The sequence below is a fragment of the Brassica oleracea genome, chromosome C5, assembly GCF_000695525.1.
Source record: "Brassica oleracea var. oleracea cultivar TO1000 chromosome C5, BOL, whole genome shotgun sequence".
NCBI lineage: Eukaryota > Viridiplantae > Streptophyta > Magnoliopsida > Brassicales > Brassicaceae > Brassica > Brassica oleracea.
Window position 1 is genome coordinate 3,943,934 of NC_027752.1, and position 16,845 is coordinate 3,960,778.

Here is a 16,845-nt window from a genome sequence, read left to right on the forward strand (position 1 = left end):
TCATTTTTCGCGAAATTCAGAAACCCTAACAGTTCTCTCTCAAAGGCGATTTCGAATTCCCACGATTTCCGAACAAACCATCGTTCTCAACATCGGCTATCTATCTCACTTCATTCTCACCGTTGTCGCCGCAGCTTCTTCTAACCCTAGCGCCGCCGATTCCTCTAAACCCTAGCGCCGCCGCTTCCACTATTTCCGAACAAACCGTCGCCCTCGCCACCGTGGTCACCAACGTTCTAAACACTAGCGCCGCCGCTTCTTCTAAACCCTAGCGCCGCCGCTTCTTCTCTGTAAACCTTAGCGCCGTTTCTCTGTAAACCCTAACGCCGCTAAGTCATCAATCTCGAGGAAAAGATGAACATAAAACGTTGTCTCTATCAATTTACTCATTCTCACCGTTTCACGTTTATTTTTTCAGATCTATAACCGCAATGACGAGTACTCCAACTCCTTCTGCGACTAATCAGGTCTGCTTTGTACTGGAAGTCTTGTAAGTACTGGACGACTTATATTTAAGTCATCTACTAAGTCGTCCAGTTGGAAGACTTTCCAGAAGTCGTCTACTAAGTCGTCTGGACTTATATTGTTGTCTTTGATTACTTTTCAGACAAAAAAGATGGATATTCCAGAACTCCCCCGTAGGTTATACACATCAGGGGAAGAGCCAGAAGCCCACAATAGCATTTCGTATCATACGGATAACAGCAAATTGCATACTGCTCTTAGGGAAGCTCTTACTGATGACGAATTTGAAAAGCTCAAGGAGTCGAGTTTGGGAGTTTTCATCAAGTTCAAGGAGCAGGGATTTGGTTGGGCTTCAAGGCTGGTTCACCACATGCTCAGTTTCAAGCTGGACATTAAGAAGAAGTATGAGATGTGGTCTCTCGTTGGTCCAGAACCTTTGAGGTTTTCACTGTTAGAGTTTGAAAACCTCACTGGTCTAAACTGCGAGTACATCGAGGACCTTGAGACACCAAAATGTGACGTTACCCCAGAGATGGTTTCTTTCTGGGGGATGCTGAGAGTTCATCTGGAAGCTGGGCCAACTACTGATCAGATAATAGCAGCACTGAAGAGATGCGGGGATTGGTCCAGGGAAGATCGCAAGCGGCTCGCGTACCTCTCCATCTTCACTGGATTCATTGAAGGGAGAAAGTTTTCAACCGCTACACGATCTACTCTGGCAAGGCTAGTGATGGATTTAGAACGGTTTGAGAATTATCCATGGGGGAGAGTCGCGTTTAAGGTGCTGATGGACTCTTTGTGGAACAAAGAAATTGCTGGCTGTTACACCGTGGATGGGTTTATACAAGTTCTTCAGGTCTGGACGTACACAGCTATGCCGGAATTGGGTGCTAGTATTGGTGGTCCCAGAGCAGACAGTCCGTCTCCACCGATACTGGCTTACGAGGGCAGCAGAGGCCGCAGATCAATGAAAGCTGCTATCTTGAGTCAGGTATTTACTTCAATCCAAAAGACTGCGCAGACGACTTATTATAAGTCGTCTGGAAAGTCTTCCATCTGGACGACTTATTAGACGACTTATAATAAGGCGTCTGGAAAGTCTTCCCAGCTGGACGACTTATCGGACGACTTAATTAAGTCGTCTGGAAAGTCTTCCATCTGGACGACTTATTAGACGACTTATAATAAGGCGTCTGGAAAGTCTTCCCAGCTGGACGACTTATCGGACGACTTAATTAAGTCGTCTGGAAAGTCTTCCATCTGGACGACTTATTAGACGACTTATAATAAGGCGTCTGGAAAGTCTTCCCAGCTGGACGACTTATCGGACGACTTAATTAAGTCGTCTGGAAAGTCTTCCATCTGGACGACTTATTAGACGACTTATAATAAGGCGTCTGGAAAGTCTTCCCAGCTGGACGACTTATCGGACGACTTAATTAAGTCGTCTGGAAAGTCTTCCATCTGGACGACTTATTAGACGACTTATAATAAGGCGTCTGGAAAGTCTTCCCAGCTGGACGACTTATCGGACGACTTAATTAAGTCGTCTGGAAAGTCTTCCATCTGGACGACTTATTAGACGACTTATAATAAGGCGTCTGGAAAGTCTTCCCAGCTGGACGACTTATCGGACGACTTAATTAAGTCGTCTGGAAAGTCTTCCATCTGGACGACTTATTAGACGACTTATAATAAGGCGTCTGGAAAGTCTTCCCAGCTGGACGACTTATCGGACGACTTAATTAAGTCGTCTGGAAAGTCTTCCATCTGGACGACTTATTAGACGACTTATAATAAGGCGTCTGGAAAGTCTTCCCAGCTGGACGACTTATCGGACGACTTAATTAAGTCGTCTGGAAAGTCTTCCATCTGGACGACTTATTAGACGACTTATAATAAGGCGTCTGGAAAGTCTTCCCAGCTGGACGACTTATCGGACGACTTAATTAAGTCGTCTGGAAAGTCTTCCATCTGGACGACTTATTAGACGACTTATAATAAGGCGTCTGGAAAGTCTTCCCAGCTGGACGACTTATCGGACGACTTAATTAAGTCGTCTGGAAAGTCTTCCATCTGGACGACTTATTAGACGACTTATAATAAGGCGTCTGGAAAGTCTTCCCAGCTGGACGACTTATCGGACGACTTAATTAAGTCGTCTGGAAAGTCTTCCATCTGGACGACTTATTAGACGACTTATAATAAGGCGTCTGGAAAGTCTTCCCAGCTGGACGACTTATCGGACGACTTAATTAAGTCGTCTGGAAAGTCTTCCATCTGGACGACTTATTAGACGACTTATAATAAGGCGTCTGGAAAGTCTTCCCAGCTGGACGACTTATCGGACGACTTAATTAAGTCGTCTGGAAAGTCTTCCATCTGGACGACTTATTAGACGACTTATAATAAGGCGTCTGGAAAGTCTTCCCAGCTGGACGACTTATCGGACGACTTAATTAAGTCGTCTGGAAAGTCTTCCATCTGGACGACTTATTAGACGACTTATAATAAGGCGTCTGGAAAGTCTTCCCAGCTGGACGACTTATCGGACGACTTAATTAAGTCGTCTGGAAAGTCTTCCATCTGGACGACTTATTAGACGACTTATAATAAGGCGTCTGGAAAGTCTTCCCAGCTGGACGACTTATCGGACGACTTAATTAAGTCGTCTGGAAAGTCTTCCATCTGGACGACTTATTAGACGACTTATAATAAGGCGTCTGGAAAGTCTTCCCAGCTGGACGACTTATCGGACGACTTAATTAAGTCGTCTGGAAAGTCTTCCATCTGGACGACTTATTAGACGACTTATAATAAGGCGTCTGGAAAGTCTTCCCAGCTGGACGACTTATCGGACGACTTAATTAAGTCGTCTGGAAAGTCTTCCATCTGGACGACTTATTAGACGACTTATAATAAGGCGTCTGGAAAGTCTTCCCAGCTGGACGACTTATCGGACGACTTAATTAAGTCGTCTGGAAAGTCTTCCATCTGGACGACTTATTAGACGACTTATAATAAGGCGTCTGGAAAGTCTTCCCAGCTGGACGACTTATCGGACGACTTAATTAAGTCGTCTGGAAAGTCTTCCATCTGGACGACTTATTAGACGACTTATAATAAGGCGTCTGGAAAGTCTTCCCAGCTGGACGACTTATCGGACGACTTAATTAAGTCGTCTGGAAAGTCTTCCATCTGGACGACTTATTAGACGACTTATAATAAGGCGTCTGGAAAGTCTTCCCAGCTGGACGACTTATCGGACGACTTAATTAAGTCGTCTGGAAAGTCTTCCATCTGGACGACTTATTAGACGACTTATAATAAGGCGTCTGGAAAGTCTTCCCAGCTGGACGACTTAAAAGCTCCAAACAGTTCGTACAAGGTTGTTGCCACTATTCATTGCAGTGGTAATATTGTAAATACTTGAAGAAGATGAGGTTGAGACAGTAAAGAAGCCATTTTCGAAAAAAAAAAATGTTAATGGCATTTTCGTAGATAAAATGCAGGTGTGGGGTTAAAATCTCAAAAAAAAAAGAGTCAAAAGAAAATGTTAGTTTTCTGTTTGACTCTAAGTTTTGAGTCACTTTTGCAAAAAGTCCTATAATATATTCTACTCTAAATATATTTTACAAAACATAAAAATATAAATAGATAGTTTATAAAATGATTTATAAATTTACATTGAACGCAAGTTAAATTTAATATCCGTGCGGATCAAGATATAGTTATCGTTTTAAGAGAAGGCCCCAAAAATTTTTTTGGTATGGTCTTTTACGACTCATTTTAGCAAAAAAAAAAAAAAAAAAAAAAAAACATCTTCAAAGTACATTAGAGAAGATTTGGTCGTTGAGAACACACTTTTCAATATCCATTAATGAACTGAATAATGCCATTTAATTATTTTGTATTCTTTTCTTATGCATAGGGTTGATGTGGTGTGTCTACTGTAGGTCTTTTGTTTGTTCGTTCAGCGGTAGTGTCTAAGTCAGCCTTAAACCTCTTAAAACCATTAATGGATTGAATAATGACTTTTAGTTTAAGAATTCTTTTGATCGAAGGAAATCCATGTATTATCAAAACGATGAGAATAAAATATGGGACTCTAACCAGTAAATGCAAAGGAAATAAATGAAATGAAATCCTCTTGGTGTTTTTTTTGTTTTTTTTTGTAACACAAAATCTTCTTGGTGTATATAACAAATTCACCAAGAAGAAAAGCAAAAATTATACATTTGATTTTATCTAGTTGCTAAAAAAAGGAGGAGTTGACTTTTACCTTTTTTCTTCTTTATCGACAAATGTGAGTGATTTACGTGACAAATGCAGAGTCGCAATATTGAATGTATTTGCTTTTGTAACATGCACTGTAATTGTTTTTTTCTGACACGTGCCATACAATATTGACGCTTGTTTGTGTATATAACACAAGTATCATTTACACTTCTTTAATTCAGCTTGTAACTATCTTCTCTCTTCCTCGGTTTCTCCTCTCAAAATGAAGAGCTTTGACACGGTGGAATCCGGTGACGCTACCGGGAACAACTTCGACGATGATGGTCGGGAGAAGCGAACGGGGACGTTGATGACGGCGAGTGCGCACATAATCACGGCGGTGGTAGGCTCAGGAGTGTTGTCGTTGGCTTGGGCTATAGCACAACTTGGTTGGGTGGCAGGAATAGTGATTCTTGTAACTTTTGCAGTCATCAATTACTACACATCTACTATGCTCGCTGATTGTTATCGGTCCGACACCGGAACACGCAATTGTACTTACATGGACGTCGTCCGAGCTTACCTTGGTATGTCATTTATTAATGTTTGGCATGTTTGAAAATATAAACAACATGGTATATAGTTCAAAAAAAAAAAGATTTACTTTATTTTAGTTGTAAATAACTAAAGATTACTAAAACCGAATGAAGTTAGTTAGGATTAGTTTGATTTTGGAGATTTTTTCCGAGTCAAAAGTTGTAATCAAAATTTTTTATTTCTGTTTCTGGTTGTTTTAATATAATTTGATTTAAAAAAAAACAGGTGGTAGGAAAGTGCAGTTATGTGGACTGGCACAATACGGGTGTTTCGTAGGGGTCACTATTGGTTACACCATCACTGCATCCATAAGCTTAGTGTAAGTTGCAACTTGTAACTTATTTTCGATTACGTTATGGTTACTAACGTTTTGTGAAGAAAAAAATAAGTCTTGGTTAATATGTCGTGTTGGCTAGAGCGATTGGGAAAGCAAATTGTTTTCATGACAAAGGACATGGTGCTAAATGTTCCATGCCAAATTATCCATTCATGGCGGCCTTCGGGATCGTGGAGATTATTCTTAGTCAGATTCCTAGCTTTCACAAGCTCTCTTTTCTCTCTATTATCGCTACCGTTATGTCCTTTTCTTATGCGTCTATCGGAATTGGTTTAGCCATGGCCGTTGTGGCAAGTACGCTTTTCTCTCCCTATCTTATCTTTTTGTCTTTAAAATATACATTTGTCGAACATGCTCACGCAATTTCAAAACCCTATGCAAATATCTTGGCAAGTACGTTTTTCTCTCTGAGATAAGTCTATACACATATATATTCAAAACTGATTATAAACTGGGTTGACTTGTTCGAATGCATTAGTTGTCCATCTTTTTAAACGCCCTCGATCGTACATACAAAAAGTTTGTTTAGGTAGAAACGCATCTCGATCTAAGCCTAATATATTGTAGGATTCTCACAGATTTGTAAGATGATATATGCATGTGAATTTTCTAACTAAAAAGGTGTGATATGAAAGGTGGGAAGGTTGGTAAGACGGGGGTGACAGGCACGGTGGCTGGAGTGGACGTAACCGCGTCTGACAAAATATGGAAGTCGTTTCAAGCGACTGGAGACATCGCCTTTTCATACGCTTATTCCAGTATTCTCGTTGAGATTCAGGCATGCATTCTTTCTTCTATAGATGTTTTGGGGGTCATCATCAAAATAGTGTGGCAATTTATTATTATTATAATTATTGCTTTTTATTTGCATTTAAGTTTTAAAATCATATGATATATATGTTGGTTGGGTTAATAACTTTTGATGATGGTCTTATGATTCTTATCAAGAGAATATATATCTTGAATTTGACACAGAATAATATAAGTTTCACTTTAAATAATAATTAGCCTTCAACCGCGGTTCATACGTTAAGCTCTTAAAAAAACGGTGAATCTCATATGTTTTCTTTCTTTGTTTTTTTAGGATACATTGAGATCAAGCCCGCCAGAGAACAAAGTCATGAAGAAAGCAAGCCTTGCCGGAGTCTCAACTACAACTTTTTTCTACATGTTGTGTGGCTGCATCGGATACGCCGCATTTGGAAACAAAGCCCCTGGAGACTTCCTTACAGAATTTTTTTATGAACCTTACTGGCTCATCGATTATGCCAATGCTTGCATCGTCCTTCACCTAATAGCAGCCTATCAGGTAACTCATAAGAATATAGCTAGAGTCTCAGATCAAGGATTGCTCGATTATACAGAAATAATTAGTACCTACTACTAACAACTTTGAAGTTACCTATGTTTGAAGTTGAAAACAAACATATTGATGATGTCTTTAAAATGGGCAGGTTTTTGCACAACCAATATTCCAATTTGTTGAGAATAAATGCAACAAAGCATGGCCAGAAAGCAATTTCATCACCATAGAACATTCGATGAACATACCATTCCTAGGAAAATGTCGCGTCAACTTCTTCAGACTGGTGTGGAGGACAGCTTATGTGATTTTGACAACAGTTGTAGCAATGATATTCCCCTTCTTCAACTCGATCTTGGGCCTAATCGGGGCGGCCGCATTCTGGCCGCTAACAGTTTACTTCCCGGTGGAGATGCACATCTCGCAGAGAAAGATTAAGAAGTATTCTATGAGATGGATCGGGTTGAAACTCCTTGTATCTGTTTGTTTGATTGTTACCCTCCTAGCCGCAATAGGGTCCATCGTCGGCTTGATAAAAAGTGTCAAGGCATACAAGCATTTCCACAGTTAAGATTAGTTACTTGTAACCTAAGCTATCTGAATTTTGTGGTGACTACTTCGTTCAAGACAAAACAGTTGGTAGTAACTACCGCTACATATTGTTGTGCATGTCTATTTTGTGTATCTTATATAGTTAACGGCGTTGACTTGCACGCTTGCTTATCCGGTTTTTAGAACATTGGTATTATGGCCTTATGAGAGCAGATTTACTTTGAAGTGTTCAAGGAAACATTCATATAGTAATGTTTTTATAAAAAAAATTCAATCCTATATTGGAACTAATATTTTGTATTGTTCCATTATATTGAAAAAAGAAGAAGTAAAAGTCTAATAGAAAACCAAAATTTTGAAAAAAAGGAGGAAAACTTAAGGTCAAGTCAATAGCCTACACATGACAAAAAAGGAGGAGAGTATGAAACCAAAGGATCTAGACCTTAGATCTAAAAAAATTTCATTCACTGTACTATTCGATCCACAGCTGCGTGTACTCTCCACACCTGCTAAATCCTCTACTTTGAAATGGCTTTTGGATGTCAAGCGTCTTAGTTTGCCTACTTCTTTGGCCGAGTCCATTTAACATCCAAGACGCCTTAACATATGGAGGCACTCACATCACCTTATTGTCTTTTTGGCTCTATATGTTTATTTTCACATCATTCTATTTTTCATTTTAAAGTATAGTTTGAGGTAAAGAGTTTCAACTCTATTCTATTTTTCACACTATGACTAGAGTAAAAATTTGGTGAACAAAAAAAAAACTAAGTAAAAATTTGTGTTAAGAAATCTCGAGTAAAAAATTTGGTTAACTCTAGGCCTGGGACGGATCCGGATATCCGGAAAATTTAGGGTACCCGGATCCGGATCCGTCAGATCCGTGGATTTAATATCCGGATCCGGATTCGTGGTTTCCGAATATCCATATCTCGGATATCCGTCTCTATATTCTATTACCCGCGGATATTCGGATTTGGATCCGGATCCGGATCCGTAAAAATAATTTTTTGGGGCTATTTCTGTGACAAAAACTTAAAAAAGCTATTTGAGATAATTACCCATTAATTTATGTATAAATATTAATATATAAAATATAAATATTAATGAAATTTAAAATTTTAATGTGTTTTAAAAATACGGATCCGGATCCGGACCTAAAAATTAAGATATCCGGATCCGGATTCGGCTTGGATGGATCCAAGATTTTACTATCCAGATTCGGATCCATATACCCCGGATATACTATTTTCGGAGCGGATCTTGGATCGAATCCGGATCTCGGATAATAAGTCTCATGCCTAGTTAACTCTATTTATAAATTAGATCATTTATATGTTGTTAATTACTTTATTTTTAATCTAGAATAAAGTAATAATAGAATAAAATCCAATTCTAATATAGAATTAATCTATTTTGAAGAAAAAAATAGAATGATCCATTAGAGATAATTTTATGTTACTCGTTTAAAATTGAATGTTTTATGGATTATTAAAATATCTTAAAACATCTAGAACTAAGAAGAATTCGTATTAAAAATCAGCAATATAAACTCTCTCTCTCTCTCTCTCTCTCTCTCTCTCTCTCTCTCTCTCTATTTGCATGTGTCTCTTAAATCCTAAATTCCATATACATAGGGTTGATGTGTTAGTCACTAGGGCTGGACATTTTATCCTTTAAATTTGATTCGATTCGTTATCCGTTTCGATTCGATCCGAAAATTCTGGCTATTTGTAAACTTTCGAAGCAAAGCAAATACTAAAAATCAATAAGCGTTAAATCGAAGCAAATCACAAATATTAAAAATTTGAGAAGCGAATATCCTCTCCGATCCGACAAAGTATAAATATATGTATATCTTAATTATATTTACTGTTTTAAATGTATAAATAAATATAATTATTATTCTAACATATGATTTGAAAAATTCTATTAACATTATTATTATTGATACTAAAGTATTACATTAAAAAAAGAGAAAAAACTTATGACAATTATAAGTTTTTTTCTTAAGTTTTGTCTTATTATAATTGTTAACCAAGTTTAAAATTTACAAAATATGTAGTTACAATATTTTTTAATTTTTATTTTATATATCGTGCAAAAAAATATTTTATAAAACAAATTTGTATCGAATTTTCAAGATTATTCGTAAATATCTGTAAATATCTATTTATTTTTCGGATATCCGTTTTTCCGGATGTCCGTATTTTTTTGAATCTAAGAAAATCGAAAAATTAGATATCCGACATACGATGCAAATCACAAATACTTCCAAAAACCCGGATATCTGATCTCAGTCCTATTCGTTAGGTAGCTGTGCCTAGATCTTGTGTTTGTTTGTTCAAAGTCAACAATTATTTATTCCTCAAAATGTCCCAGTCAGCCTTAATCTCCTAAATCCATTACTGAATTGAATATTGACTTAGAATTTATGAATTCTTTTTATAGAAGAAAATCCATATATTATCTTTCTATTCAAAACGATGAGAATAAAATAAAGTCTAACCAGTAAAATTTAAAGGAAATAAATGAAATAAAATCTCGGCGTGGATAACAAAATTCACCATTAAGATTATGAAAAATGATACATTTGATTTTTTTTAAAGAACGAATTGACTTTACATTTTTTTTTACTTTATCTGACGCATGCCAAAAGAGGTAAGAGAATCTCCAAAATATCATAACCATTGACGTTTGTTTGTGTATATAACATTAATGTCATTTACTCTTCTTTGATTCTGCTTGTAAATCTTTTCTCTCATCCTCTGTTTCTCCTCTCAAAATGAAAAGCTTTGACGCGGTGCATAATCCCTCTGCGGTGGAATCCGCTGACGCCAACGTCGACGATGATGGTCGGGAGAAGAGAACGGGGACGTTGATGACGGCGAGTGCGCACATAATCACGGCGGTGATAGGTTCCGGAGTGTTGTCGTTGGCCTGGGCTATAGCACAGCTTGGTTGGGTGGCAGGAACACTGATTCTTGTAACTTTTGCCATCGTCAATTACTACACATCCACTATGCTCGCCGACTGTTATAGATCGGACGCAGGAGCTCGCAACTATACGTACATGGACGTCGTCCGATCTTACCTTGGTACGTATTGTATGTCTCTTTTTTACTGTCAACGACTACGTTGGTATGTTTTAACCACGAAATATAAACAAAATGGTATATTTCACTAGCTTTGAAAGATCTAGTCTATTTTATCCTTAAGAGTACGTGTACTATGCTTTTGAAATGGAAGAATAATGAACTTTATTTAAAAAATATATATAGAACTCTAATAAGATAGGCCTATTTCGCTTTTCCCCTCAATTATGCTTTCGGCTCGATTATCTTCATCATTCTTGTAGTTAATGCTTAATTTCCAGTATGTTTTTAGCCTTTTCTTCACTCTTCTGTTTTCTTAAGTTTGTCCAGTCTGTTTTAGTTCCATCGTTTGTCTCCGGGTTGTATCTTGTATCAAGCCGGCTCGTGGTTCTGGAAAGGAATTATACCTTTACCGGCTTTGTGTAAGAACTAATGCAAATTTATATTTAATTTAATAGATGACAACAAAGACTACATGTGGTAGGCAAACTTGTTAACTAAGATTGTTTGGTTTTCTGTGTGAGATTTGTTTTTTTTGTTCTATTCCAAAAGCGTATTCGAGAAATTGTCTTGTCTAATGAGGATATACTCGTAATGCTGCCAAAAGGTTTGGTTTAGATCCCTTAAATTTGAATAATGGAAATAGTTTTTTGATGTAAAAACAACAGGTGGTAGGAAAGTGCAGTTATGTGGACTGGCACAATACGGGTGTCTCGTAGGGGTCACTATTGGTTACACCATCACTGCCTCTATAAGTTTAGTGTAAGTTGTTTCACAACTTGTAACCTCCTTCGATTATAATTTTGTGATGGTGACTAACATGTTGTTTTCTGTTGCGTCGGTTAGAGCGATTTGGAAAGCAACTTGTTTTCATAAAAAAGGACATGGTGCGAAATGTTCCATCCCAAATTATCCATTCATGGCGGCCTTCGGGGTCGTGGAGATTTTTCTTAGTCAGCTTCCTAATTTTCACAAGCTCTCTTTTCTCTCCATTATCGCCGCCGTTATGTCATTCTCTTATGCGTCTATCGGAATTGGTTTAGCCATTGCCGTTGTGGCAAGTACGTTTTTCTCTCCATATCTTGTGTTTTTGTCTACTTCTGTATAATAGGCTCAAGCAATTTCAAAACACTAGGCAAATATCTTGATACATTCATTAATGTAGGCATATGATAAGCATATGAATTTTCTAACTAATGGCGCATGAAATATAAGGTGGAAAGGTTGGTAAGACGGGTGTGACGGGCACGGTGGTTGGAGTGGACGTGACCGCATCTGACAAAATATGGAAGGCGTTTCAAGCAACTGGAGACATTGCATTTTCATACTCTTTTTCCACTATTCTCGTTGAGATTCAGGTATGCATTCTTTTTTTTTTCCTATAGATGTTTTGGTGGTCATCATCAAAATAGTGATTCTAGCTAGCAATTTTTAACTGTTGCTTTTTATTTGATTTTTATTATTATTATAGAAGAATGAATCTCATGTATCTTATTCTTTATCTTTTGTAGGATACATTGAGATCAAGCCCACCAGAAAACAAAGTCATGAAAAAAGCAACACTCGCCGGAGTCTCAACTACAACTGTTTTCTACATCTTATGTGGCTGCATGGGATATGCTGCATTTGGAAACCGAGCCCCCGGAGACTTCCTTACTGACTTTGGTTTTTATGAACCTTACTGGCTCATCAACTTTGCCAATGCTTGCATCGTCCTCCACCTAATCGCAGCCTATCAGGTGGGTCTCTGACCTAGTGCCTACTAAAAACAACTTTGAAGTTTCATAATTCTCAAGATGAAAGTAAACATATTGATGATGTTTTTAAAAATGGGCAGGTGTTTGCACAACCAATTTTCCAACTTGTTGAGAACAAATGCAACAAAGCATGGCCAGAAAACAATTTCATCAACAAAGAACATTCGATAAACATACCATTCCTCGGAAAATGGCGCATCAACTTCTTCAGACTGGTGTGGAGGACAGCATATGTGATTTTGACAACATTTGTTGCAGTGATATTCCCCTTCTTCAACTCGATCTTGGGCCTTATCGGAGCAACAGCGTTCTGGCCGCTAACAGTTTACTTCCCAGTGGAGATGCACATCTCGCAGAGAAAGGTTAAGAAGTTTTCTATGAAATGGAATGCGTTGAAACTCCTTGTATTGGTTTGTTTGATTGTTTCGCTCCTAGCTGCAATAGGATCCATCGTCGGCTTGATAAATAGTGTCAAGGCATACAAGCCTTTCCATAGTTAAGATTAGTTACTTGTATCCTAAGCTATCTGAATTTTGTGGGAACTATTTCTTTCAAGAAAAATAGTTTGTAGTGTTGGTGCATGTCTGTCTTTCTTAAAGAGTTAACGGCGTTGGCCCAAACGCTCGCTTGTCCGGTGCGGTTTCGTCCGCTTATTTAGAATCCCTTGAGAAACATTTGTAATAAATGGTTCACATAGTAATTGACACATGGCATCTTCACAAGCATTCCAATATTAGAAGGGTGATGTGTCGCTTGCACAGAGCTTCTCAAACCAAAATCTCATAATTAACAAAATATGTTTCCAAATTTTCATCTCACGTGAACATAAAGAGTTTTGGTATATGAGCATTTTCAGACACGTTGAAAGTTTCTCGACCTCCGATATCAGCTTCGGATTCTATACTGGAGATCATGCAAACGGTGAACCGTTTGATGATTATATGGGAACGTTAGCGCATGCGTTCTCGCCCCAAATGGACATTTCCACCTAGACAGCACCGAGAACTGGATAGTCTCCAGTTGATTTGTGGCGACGGATTTCCATCGGAGAGAGCGGATTTGATCTTGAATCAATGGCTGTTCATGAGATAGGACATCTTCTAGGGTTAATTAAGTCATTTTCGGTTCAACTCTTATCATTGTTTCCAACCATCACGACTGGGAGACGTAAGGTTGATTTGACGACCAATGATGTAGAAGGAGTTCATGTATGGTCCAAATCCTAACTTCAAAGGCTCTAGAACTCCAACACCGTCCATTCAACAACGAGGAGACACTGGGAGTGGCAACTCCGGTGCTGCTGAGATGATCACGGGTCTAGATCAGTTTTGAGAAGAATATTAATGTCGACAGTTAGATTGTTGCTGTTGTATTTATTTTAGATAATTGATTTCTTCTTACATGAATAGATAGGTCAATAGTTTACAGATTGTGGTACGGTTTGTTCTTTGGTTTATTTTCAGTTTGTATCTTCACTAATTGGTTCTTCATTCATGCATTTTTTTAAAATATATTGTATGAGAAAGTGATCAAGTTGACAAGAAGAGAGGAACATGAATATGATGGTCACTACAACAACCAAAATTAAGTTTTAAATCTAAACGAAGTAACATATCAGTTTTTCTGATTTAGCTATTTATCTATGCAAGACAACAGAAGAAAAAACTTTCAGAAAAAAAGACAAAAAAGAAAAATATGATCAAAATAAAGTAAAATATTGGTTCACAAATTCGCCCCCATGACTTGATTGAGCTAGAAGGTTAATCTGATTATTGTGTATCATGAATTTCAAACTATTTAATTATCTTCGCTATAAAGTTCAAACTATTAATTAACTTAATTACTGCAATTGCTTAAAGTTGAGATTAGTTAAGATGGTAATCACCAGCGAAATATGCCGAAGTGTCATCAGCTTAAACCATTCATTTGAATATGTAGTTGCATTATTTCATCAAACTCTTATTTTAACCCCAGTTTAATTTAACTTAAAACATGTAATCCTAAAACTTAAACTATATTCTACATAATTTTTAACATAAAAATAGTTGATAAATATTTTTAAGTAAATTGTGATATTAGAAATTTGTATTTGTTCATCAAATGTCAGTCAATTTAACCTAACTAATTGTACCATAAAAAAATCTTAATTTCATAAAACAAAAATATGATCTACATAATTTAAAATATAAAAAAATTATAAGATGTTTCATTCCGTGCAAGGCACGGGTTACTACCTAGTATTACTAGTATTATGTGATCAGAAAGGCTTACTTTTGAAGAATGTAGAAACAGATTTTCTTTGAAGTGTTCAAGGAAACATTCATATTATCAGTATGTAATGTTTAAAAAAAAAATCTCAATCATATATGGGAATTGAACTAATATTTTGTATTGTTCCTTTAAATAAAAGGTAAAAAGACTAAGAGAAGAATAAAAAAATTATAAAAGGGAAGGAAAGCTTTTGTGAATAAATATATGTTGGTCAATTCAATAGTACGAAAGCCAGAAGGAGAAGGAGAAGGAGAAGGAGAAGGAGAGTGTTCAAGGGAGAAACTAGATCACTCCTTTATCTCTATGGTGTAATTTGTATGAGGGCTAATATTTGTATTTCACTTGTTGGTTAATGAAAAGTTCATGTATGAAAAGTTCATGTTGAGCAAAAGAACAATGGGAGAAGGAGGGTGAAACCAAAGGATCAAAGTTCATGTTTTTTTATACCCGAACAAAATATAAGTGTTAAATACGACTTAAACTAAAAATTAATTTGAATTGTAGACCTAAATTCTCAACCGTGGACATAAAACTCACATTGACTAACACCACGTTAGTCAACCATTATGTTAGGCAAAATGACGTCATTTTATAATGGATAAAATCTTGAAAAAGTTGCACTAGCTGCGGATCGAACCCTGGTCCCGACGATAACATTCAAATTTACATACTACTGTGCTACAAGAAATTATATTGTTTGATTATTAGATTTAAAACATATGTAGACTGTGATATTCTAAGATAAGAATTATTTTTGTTTACACATTTTCTTTAATTCAAATATAGTTGCATCAGTAATTTATGTATTTTATGATTTTTATACTGTTATACATGTAATAAAATTGAAAATGATATTTCATAAATTATTCAATCTAATTTTAAAATGACATTTCTCAAATAGTTATCTAATTTCAAATATTTAAAATCAAAGAGTCTATATATAACGGTGATTACAATTTTTTCTTAAAGATCAAAACTTAATTTTTAAAATAAACACTATAAATAAATCTAAATAAAATTATATAAAACTTAAAATACATAGATTATAGATGCAATTATAATTTATAAAACTTAAAGTAAATCTATGTATTTTAAGTTTTATATAATTTTATTTAAATTTGTGTAAATTGTTTATTTTAAAAGTTAAGTTTTGATTTTTAAGAAAAAAAAATAAATCACTATTAAATAAAATGTGTAAACAAAAATAATTTTCATCTTAGAATATGCAGATCACAGACTATATATTTTTAAATCTAATAAGAAAACAATAGAATTGTTGTAGCACAATGGTACATAAGTGTGCATCATATCTTTGGGACCAAGGTTTGATCCGCAGCAAGCACAACTTTTTCAAGATTTCTTTCATTATAAAAAGAAGTTTTGTCTAACATAACGGATGACTAATGCGGTGTTAGTCAATCACAAACTTTACATTTTGATCATAAGTTATAAGCAAAATATCAAATTACTCAGTAAAACTACTTTTGTAATATTCTAATACAAAATCAATAAATGAATTTTTAAATAATATATTAACTTATTTATTAATTATATATAGATTGGAAGCTTTAATTTATTGAATCTAACATTTTTATAAAATATTTATGAAATATAAAATCATAAAGATTAAAATGATATAAAACAATTAATATAGTCATTTGAAAGATACATAACTGGAGAGATTGAAAAATATGAACCTTTAAATATAAAATTTTCAACAGTAAAACATCAAATATAAGTTTTCATTGTTCAAAACCTTAAAATTTAAATTTTGAAGTTGTTCTTAAAATGTAAAAGACTTTATATTTAAAATTCTAAAGTTACTCCTTAGAGATGCTCTTAAGATAGCTTTTGAGTGTGAAATTAGATCATTATCAATATTATCTTTCTAGCCTTATATAAACATTAACTGTATAAAATCTAGTCCAAGATAAACTTTATTGTAAAAGAAATTCCTGACTTTGAATTAGGAATAAAAGAAAAACGAACGAATTCAAAGTCAAATGGTATACAAGGGAAAAATGTGAAATGGATATTTTATGAAATCTATATGAACAGAATGTTTATGGTATATGAAATCCTTTCACTTATTTTCATGTAAAATAAAATGGAAATAATATTCAATTTATTTAGTTTAGTTTTTAGTTGAGTAAATTTAATATTTCCGTTAGTATTTGTTTAAATATTACAGAGTATGATAACAAAAATTCGGGTTGTCTATAAAATTGTAATGGTGATTTTTCTCTAATA

At 35.7% G+C, this 16,845-nt stretch overlaps 2 protein-coding genes across 2 annotated transcripts; both read left to right on the plus strand.

The window, feature by feature from the left end:
• Positions 1-4,942: 4,942 nt before the first annotated feature.
• Positions 4,943-7,491, plus strand: LOC106293701 (amino acid permease 8-like). Its single transcript, XM_013729361.1, has 6 exons — positions 4,943-5,270; positions 5,506-5,599; positions 5,697-5,911; positions 6,253-6,395; positions 6,702-6,926; positions 7,072-7,491. Exons 1-6 carry the CDS (start codon positions 4,967-4,969, stop codon positions 7,489-7,491), a joined length of 1,401 nt encoding a protein of 466 aa, XP_013584815.1. The 5' UTR covers positions 4,943-4,966.
• Positions 7,492-10,236: 2,745 nt separating this feature from the next.
• LOC106293560 (amino acid permease 8-like) lies at positions 10,237-12,956 on the plus strand. Its single transcript, XM_013729237.1, has 6 exons — positions 10,237-10,570; positions 11,236-11,329; positions 11,414-11,628; positions 11,783-11,925; positions 12,079-12,306; positions 12,405-12,956. The coding sequence occupies exons 1-6, from the start codon at positions 10,258-10,260 to the stop codon at positions 12,822-12,824; spliced, it is 1,413 nt and encodes a 470-aa protein (XP_013584691.1). The 5' UTR covers positions 10,237-10,257; the 3' UTR covers positions 12,825-12,956.
• The last annotated feature ends 3,889 nt before the right edge of the window (positions 12,957-16,845 follow it).

Bases quoted from the DNA above. Each gene is read 5' to 3' on its own strand.
- LOC106293701 (XM_013729361.1), top strand. From the start codon at position 4,967: ATGAAGAGCTTTGACACGGTGGAATCCGGTGACGCTACCGGGAACAAC. The intron at 5,271-5,505 runs GTATGTCATTTA...AAAAAAAAACAG, and splicing joins CGTCGTCCGAGCTTACCTTG to GTGGTAGGAAAGTGCAGTTA. The intron at 6,927-7,071 runs GTAACTCATAAG...TAAAATGGGCAG, and splicing joins ACCTAATAGCAGCCTATCAG to GTTTTTGCACAACCAATATT.
- LOC106293560 (XM_013729237.1), top strand. From the start codon at position 10,258: ATGAAAAGCTTTGACGCGGTGCATAATCCCTCTGCGGTGGAATCCGCT. The intron at 10,571-11,235 runs GTACGTATTGTA...TAAAAACAACAG, and splicing joins CGTCGTCCGATCTTACCTTG to GTGGTAGGAAAGTGCAGTTA. The intron at 11,926-12,078 runs GTATGCATTCTT...TATCTTTTGTAG, and splicing joins CTATTCTCGTTGAGATTCAG to GATACATTGAGATCAAGCCC.